This window comes from Antrostomus carolinensis, unplaced genomic scaffold (genome assembly GCF_000700745.2).
Source record: "Antrostomus carolinensis isolate BGI_N321 unplaced genomic scaffold, ASM70074v2 scaffold8853, whole genome shotgun sequence".
Taxonomy (NCBI): domain Eukaryota; kingdom Metazoa; phylum Chordata; class Aves; order Caprimulgiformes; family Caprimulgidae; genus Antrostomus; species Antrostomus carolinensis.
In genome coordinates, this window is record NW_010307217.1 from 544 (window position 1) to 9,242 (window position 8,699).

Below are 8,699 nucleotides of genomic sequence, written 5' to 3' on the forward strand. Positions count from 1 at the left end.
GGTTGAACAAAATCAGCCTTTTACTCACAGGCTTATTTAAAGATTCAGTACTGTATATCTAGAAGCTCAGCTTTGAAACATCAAACTATTGTTTCCCTAGAAAGATATTCCATATATGTTGCCTATATAGTGTTAAGTATCATTCATTTCAATCAGGTCAAGGACTTTTGTGTGTTTGGGGAAAAACCGAACAATCTGAAAAGTACATGTATTGTTATTACACAGCTTTTCTTTTCGGATTTCTGTTTTTCAGATTATTTGAAACGCTGCAGTCATTATTCTGGTCTATATTTGGACTCATCAACCTCTATGTGACCAATGTGAAAGCAAGGCACGAATTTACTGAATTTGTTGGGGCCACCATGTTTGGTACCTATAATGTAATTTCTCTGGTTGTTCTACTCAACATGCTAATAGCCATGATGAATAATTCTTACCAACTTATTGCTGTAAGTTATTCTTTATCCTTAGATCATTTAGCATATATACCTTCTCTCTGTTCCTACATCCCGTTTTTTCTGGCACTGAGTTTTTTTTGCAGACAGGATATTGGTATAAATTCTCTTATTTATTCTAATTCTTTTGCACTGTTCTGGAAGGACTGGGAAACCAGACCTCAGCTGGATTGGGCAGAGAGGAATTTCGCCACAACTCTGAATGTGGAAGAGGTGGCCCTGCTGCAAAAACAAGCTTGTGAATTGTCCTGAAGCTGCTGGCAAGTGGCATGGGCTACAGCCCTGCCCAAGTTGCACTGTGCAGGACTTTTCCTGAGAAAGATAATCTGCAAAAGATTGTTCTGTGTCTATTTTTAATACATTATATTTATTAACTTCTAAAAGATTGGGGTTTTTTATTATTTTTATATAGTGTGACTATACAGTTAATAGAAATTGGATGCTCACATTTCATGGACAATTTTGAACCCATTAGCAATTCAAACAAAAGGTCATAACTTCTCATTCAGCAGTGTCCTGTTTTCATCTTTAAGGAAAAACTGTCTTTATCAGCGTTATTGGCTTACTTTTATTCCTCAGCTGTCTATTAAGGAGACTAATGAAAATAAACACTGATTTATCATAGGATAATTCAAATATGATCATGCAGAAAGCAAACAAATAAAAGATTTGAAAATGTGCTTTTTTTCTAATCTGGAAATTACAAGTTTTTCCAGAAAATAAATACTGACTACATGTGTTTATATAATGATAGTTAGCAAACTCTGGTACACAATATCATGACATACTAGCATTCATGAAAACTCAGACTGCAAGTAGAATAATTTTCCTCCTACAACTTCTAAATAATTTTTTTGATTACTTGATTTAGTATAGCAGGCTAAATACTAAAGGCTAGGGCTAGATCTGTGGTTTAAGTTCTTGGCTACTATGTTTGTTGTCCAAATCTAATATTAGTGATTTAAACTTCTTCAGCTGCTATGATTTAGCAATCTTTCCACAGACCTTAGTTTTGATTTTTTCAAACTTTTAAAAATTATACAATATTATATAGAACCCAAAAGAAATAAAATTTCAAATAAAAATAAAACCCCTACAACCTATTCCAAATATATAATTCTGAAGTAGGAGGAAAAAAAAAGATACTTGAATCAATAGTTTTAAGCAGCCTCATGATTTGTTGGATAATGTATTTGTGAATTTTTGAGGCTGGCAATTACTAGGAGAGTGCATGAGAGTTACAGACCTGTTGAAGCTGCTACACAACAGAGTAATTAGTGATCTATGTGGAATAATGATGAGCTGCTGTTATAACAAAACATCTCTTCCAGAAATGTAGTATTTTTCTGCTTGTAATTATCCTTTGTTGTCTGAGAGACTTTTAATTATTTAAAAGCCTGTAGCAAGGAAAGAAAGGTTGAAAGTGGATATATACTGTACATATCTAACTTCACTTTACTGAAGTAAAGCAGCTTAGCTTTGCTTTGTGTTAAAGACCTTCCATCAAAAGAAGATGTCAGGATTTTAAGAAGAAAATTCATTAGTATTTCAGAGTTGTTCAGTTTTAGGTTTTCAGATTTTTATAGAGGTTTGTTTCACCTCCTTCATTACATCAACATCTGTGCTGGTGTTGTGTTTCTCGTGTGCAGGATCATGCAGACATTGAGTGGAAGTTTGCTCGAACAAAACTCTGGATGAGTTATTTTGAAGAAGGTGGAACTCTGCCCACTCCTTTCAATGTCATACCAAGCCCTAAATCTCTCTGGTATCTGATCAAATGGTTATGGAGGCATCTCTGCAAGAAAAAAATTAGAAGAAAACCTGAAAGTTTTGGAACAATAGGAGTAAGTCCTGTGTTTTACTCTGCTTGTAGTCCTCCTTTTTGCTGTATAGATGAGTCTTTCTCAGCCTTACAAAACAGGGAAGTGTATGAACTGTCAGATAATGTGCATATGAGTTACAGAATAATTCTAGCAGAGAATTGGGAGGGGTGAGGGGGGGTTACATTCATGTCAATATATTTGACTAAAAAGAAAGCATCATCGTATTCCTGTCCAATGAAAATATGAACCATGACTGTGCGTCATCTACAGATAATGCGAGAAAGATTGAAAGCAATACAAATATTAGAGTTCAAATATGTTCAAATCAATCCCCGAGTTGTGGTTGATGATCTCCAGCTCACGTGTCACAGTTCAAGTATATTGACATATCATGAAACACAGAATTGTGTATAAAGTATTCACCATGGCATAGTCTCCGTCTCTCTGCCTCTCTCTCTAGATCTAATTAAATGAATTTACCATAAAAGCATTTTTACCAAAAGCTGTTACTACTAAAGAAAACATTTTGAAAGATAATAGCATTTACTTGGAATTGCTTACTTTAATTTACAGGTAGTTATTTCAGAATCACATTGGTACCCTATTCTAATAGTGTTGATCGGAAGTGAAATTTCTAGGGGGAAAAAAAAAAAAAAGAGAGGAAAAGACACACAAGGGAAACAGGAATAGTCCTGCACCTGGACTCAGCAAATGCCTGTGTAATATCACAGAACAGACTTTCTCTGGTAGCTCCAGTGGGTAAAGCAGATTTGAATTTGTCTCTCGTAGCTTTATCCAGTTGAGATACCTCAGTCAGCAGCACATTTTTTTTTCTATGTTGTCAGAGGAAATAGGCAAGCAACAACCTAACCCAGCAACAACTGAGTGTTTCTAGTTATGTTTTCTGCATTTCCCATAACAAGTGAGTCAGTACCTCAGCAACTAGACTGCATTTAGCCAACTCCAACATAAAGGAAACTCTTGTGGGTGAAATGTGGATAATGGCACTTTCCCTAAACCATAGAGATTTGGTGAGTATGGCTGTTTTAAAGTCTGTTAGGAATGCAGATAAATGAGAGTATGAAAGTAGCATGTGTGTGTAAGGGGAAGAAGAAAGGATTATAGGCCTCATGCTGTTGACCATGGGAGCAAAACATCCATTCATTTCAACAAAGTCAGGGGATATGATGAAATTCTTTGCTGGACCATTACTCTGTAGACCTTTTTCTTTGTATTTCTTCCTACTTCCTTGAGAAGTAATGATAAGGATAGACTTTTCCTACATATTCTTCTAGCATATTCTGGCATCCAGTTTAATCACCAGATATACTTAGAGGAACAAGTTCACAGGGGTGCACAGATATATGATAAAGAGGGAGAGTGATATATAAAACTAATTCACAGTTCCTAAGCTGATGTATGGATTATGTCCTTTCTGTAGAAAGCTTTTAATCGGGCTTATTGCAATATCCTGATCTTGTTGGCCAATATCTACATTGTGAAAGGAAAATATGCTTAACTTAGTTGTCATACTGGTAGATAGGAAAGAAACAGCCATAAAAGTAAGCTTGGGGAAAATTCAAAAAAAAAAAAAAAAAAAAGAGAAAAAAAAAAGCATTAAGATTAGAAAAGCAGTGAAGAGAAACAAACAGTGATTCAGATAAAAATAAAAATAAGATAAATGAACTGAGCATGAATGGTGAAGAACTTAAAGAATAAAACATCACTGTGTAACCTAGCAAGGAAAAGAAGTAAATGCAGAGACCAGCTGGAGGAAAAAAATGAGAGATTTTGTTAGAAAGAGAAAATGAAGAGTGATGTATGTGTGGGAGAGTGGGCAATGCTTCTAGGCATTCGTTAAACATTTGGTAGGAATGATTAGCTAGTGCAAACTGACAGAGTGATATTAAAATTAATGAAATGATGACAGTGTATAGCAGCTGAGGATCTAGAGCTGGTTCACACAGTATCCCTGTTTGACTGGGACAGGTCCAAAATACCCTTATACCTCCCAGCAAAACTTTCAGGACGATATTTTCTGTCAGACTTCCCATCCAAGTTAAGGGTCTTTTTTCCTTTGTTTCCCTCCCCACCTGCAGCTCTGGAAGTAAATTCATTCCTGGCTTTGTGGAATAAGAAAGAAAGAGTCAGGGTGCTTTCAGCCCCATGATGAATAATATGGTGAGGAAGGGGATTCAGAAGGATCACCCCCTGGTTCCTGTGGCTGCCTCCTACTGGGGTACCTAAGGACCAGCTTATAGAAATTAACAGCCTGGATTTTGAAATACTGGTGCAGCAAAAGGTCAAAGGGCAAGGAGTCTATACACAGCGCTGGTTAGGATTTTTTCTAAACAGAATTTTGTTTTGGGTTTTTTTTTATTAAAAAATAAAAAATCCTTAAACCCCAAACTTTTTAATTAATATATACCAAGTTCAAAGAAGATTTTGTTGGGAAAGACTTTTCAGCTTCAGAATGGAATTTCTGTTTGGACAGAGAAGGAGCAGGTGCTAAGTAAAGTGAATAGCTTGGGCTATTAGAGACCCAGGTTCACTTCTATTCTCCAGTGGATATTTAATTATTTACCCCAAGCAGAAAAGCTCTGACAGAAAAGATTTCCATCTCAAAATCATTAAGACTCTAGGAGGGAAAGGTGATCTCTTGGAAAAAGAACAGAACAGAAGGAGCTGAACCTGACTTCCTTATGATTTGAATGTGAACCACTAATTATTGTACTGTTTGGGAGTGGAGGACATAGGCAAGGGAGAGATGTAGGACATTTTTTTGTTAATTTCTATAAAGCAAATTTAAAAAAAAAAGTTTGATGAGAAAAAGTGGAAATCCCAAAGTCTGTGAGACAATAGGGCCATATCCATTGCTAGTTTCCATTACAGAATAGGCACTTAGCTGCAAGTGTAGCTAAAACCCCTCTCAAGCAGAGGGCTCACCAACCGAGCCTGGAAAAAGTAAGTGGCTGTAGCTGACAAAGCAGATCTAGTCCACACTGAACTAAACTAGATTCCACTAACTGGATTTTCCACAAGAGGTTAAGTAATTGGAGAACCGATGGGCACACCGTGGTGATCTCACAGTTTCCCCTGGAGGAATGCACTGCTGTCTGGTTTTGAAAAACTTATTCCCATCACCCACAGCTCAGCCTTTGATTCCTAGAACTTCTTCAGTTGTCCCAACAAACCGCATCACAAATTAAATTTAGAATATCTATCCCCTTACAACTGAAAGGAAATGAAGAGTTTTCTCTGCCTTTGGGGATCTCAACTGACAGCTCTCTGACTCCAGCTCACTGGAATCTCCCCTGTAATATATCTGACCTCAGAGCTACAAGATAAGCTTTGTTGGGACTTACTTCTTTTCATTGAGTCCTGCATTATGAACTCTGATTTCTTCCCTATGACCAGTACTGGAGAACAAAATGCTATAGACTCAGTTTCAGGCTCATTTTTTTTACACTGGCTCTATGAATGTATGGATGCCATGTTTTCTGTAAGGCAGAACTCAGATTTCAAAACATTTTGTTCTGAAACCTCCAAATGCTAACTTTTTTATTTGGAAGCTCTAATCAACAGTGACGCACTATGGTGTTTTCCAGTAGAAAAAGCAATAGTTTACATCCAAAGGCTGAGTCAGTGCCAGAGGATACAAAACAGACAATAGACAGAATGCAGCTGGCTTATTAAAGCCAGCATTTTTCAAGGATCAGGCATGATACCTGCGTAAGAAACCTTAGTACCAAAAAGTCAGGAATGATGAGCAAGGAATGAATCAAGGATTTATTAAACGTGTCACCAACAATCCACTGTAAATATATATATACATGTACACTTGAAAGTTAATTATATGCAGGTAGAAATCATAAAGAATGGATTCAGGGTCAGGATAGTTTACAGCAGACACACTAGGGAAAGGATTTATCTGGCTTATATGAAGAAGAAGAAAAATAGTAGAAATAAGCATGGCATGGTTGCTTGAGAGGACCATCTACAGTGCTGCTTATAACAAAACTAGACAGGAAAGAACAGGGTCTGCAGGGGGGTGAGGTGCCTCTGAAGAGAGCTGATTAATTTGCTTCTCGTTGAATGTCAGTTCTGTAGTTCTACCATCCTTTTTTGTACTGGAGCAGCTGAAGCAGTGGGTGATTGAGTCAGGGGAGTTTTTTCAAGGGACAGGATTTTTCTCCAAAGGAACATGGTGACCAGCCATGCTGATGGTAGCTTCTCTAGCCAAAGCTAAAGCTGAAGAAAGAGCATGATGCTTACATGTGATTTACTAGTACTTCAGCTCTGCTATTAATCAGACAGAGAACTACCTTTCAGATTTCAGCACATTTTTATTTTCTGTCATTTTGACATATCCCAGGTATGCAGTATTCTCTTTAGTTATTTTCACAAAGTATCTCCTACACTTAAAACTCTGAAATAACAGTGTGTTATATATATATAGCAGTTCTGTTAACTTTATCAGCTCACCTTTGAAAAAGCCAAATTAGCAGTGTAATTCTGTTGATTAGGCTGATGTTTTCCTGACTGCCCAAGGCCTTTGGATTTCTCAAAGATAATCCTGTTGTCCATCTGAAATCCATTGCTGTTTCAAAATAGATGTAAGATAAGGAACTCCAATCCCACTGAAATAAATTGTACTATTTTCCTCAAATTACATTCCACTTTATGTCTGATCAGTCACCAAAAAGTGTTTTACCTATAATTTTAAGTGTTTCAGAGGAGAAAATTGAAAGGATTGTCAGGAATATCTTCACTATTTTTATTTTTTGTGTGTGTGTGTATCTGATGTTTAGATAAACAGTTTACCTGTTTTCTATCTATCCAAATTTTTAAGCCATTTTTCCAAGCAGCCTACATGATAATTATTAACATTTATCAGAGAAAATCTCCTCTTCCTTTCTCCCATTCTTTGTTCTCCAAGTGGAAAATGATGAAACTCCTAAGTCAATATAAGTATTTTGTATTTTCTCTGTACTGTGTGTTACTGAAAGTTGAGTGAAGAAATAGCACCTTCCACTGGAATGGAAATCAATAATCTGGAGTGTTTGTTTTATAGCCAAGGACCATCTCATGGAGAAACCTCTTTGTCAACACAGATAAGTTCTTACTCTTTTTATGGGATGCTTCTATTCAAGATGACAATATATCCCATTACTTCAGACAATCTTTACGTGTTCTGGACCTTTATCACTAAGCAGTTTGAGGTCAGATACAGACATTAAATTTGATCTCCTGCTTTATAAAAGATATAATTTTGATAAAACACTTTAAGATAAGTAATTTAGCAGTATCAAATTTTTGACTGCTAAAGAGATTTTTTGTCCAAACAATAAAAATTACTAGGAATGGCATAAGCAGGAAGACCAAAATAATTATCACTACTAGCAGAAAGACTGTTAAAGCTTCATAAAGGATATTAGTGCCCCCTTTGGAAAGTGATAAAAGTATCCCTTTCAATTTCATTATCTTGTACCACATTGTCATCAGAAGAGTGTTTCTTCCCCTGTTGCTATTTTTAGTCAGATTTAACTTTTATTCCTTTGTCAGACATAGTTTTCAACAATTCTTTATGCACATAGCACAACTTACTTGAAACAAATTTTGAACAACCACAAGTTAGACTGACCACGTATAAAAAAGCAGGCTGGCTTAGAACTGATGAATAAGGACAACATGAGTGTTAATGCCATTTTATTTATAGTGAATAGCTTGATTTTCAGATGTGTTTAAGCAAAGATTCACTCTGCTTTCAGAGGGAATCAAAAAGTGATCATGAACTGGAACCTGAGTCTGAACACTTAAACAGGATATAGAGAACATTTTAACAGGAGATGGAGAACTGATGGGGATAATAACTTCGATAGGTTATGTGTATGCATATATCCCTGTGCGATATGGTTGTGCCTCTGTATGAAAACACATCACTAAATGCATTCTCTTTCCGCTTCTCAGTGAAATGGACTGAAAACAATTGTTAAGTGCAGTAGAACTGTTCTGGAAACATTACTACACAAATAAATTTGTTTAGATATTTATCCCAAATTGCACTTTTTGACATTGCCTTGAGTGGGAAAACCACAATCGCTATTTCTGGGAGTTTCTGAATCAGTTGCAAAAAAAAAAAAAAGAGGATAAACCTGAAAAAACTATTTCTTTTTATGGGTACAGAATTAAATGTATGTGTTTATTTCACATTTCATTGAAAAATAAAGCAGAGCAGACAGCAACTGCAGAAAGAAGTCTGTGAGACAAGGTTCAGCATTTGTTTTATTTATAGGAGTTATTAGCTTTACCTGAACTGAAGTGCTTTTCAATTACACCTTAAAGTGTTTTTTGCCTTTACCTGTGTGTCACATCTGTAGTTGAGAGCTCCGTGAGCCGCGGGCTCCCTTAGTGCTCTCTC

The 8,699-nt window shown here is 36.2% G+C and overlaps 1 protein-coding gene across 1 annotated transcript in view; it reads left to right on the top strand.

The window, feature by feature from the left end:
* Nucleotides 1-253: 253 nt before the first annotated feature.
* LOC104522929 (short transient receptor potential channel 4-like) overlaps nt 254-8,699 on the top strand; it is a gene marked incomplete at its 5' end in the record, with an annotated part of 15,178 nt that continues 6,732 nt past the window's right edge. The window contains 2 exons of the mRNA XM_010165351.1: nt 254-449; nt 2,105-2,299. Coding sequence (XP_010163653.1) covers nt 254-449; nt 2,105-2,299 — 391 coding nt within the window. The remainder of the gene's footprint in view (nt 450-2,104; nt 2,300-8,699) is intronic.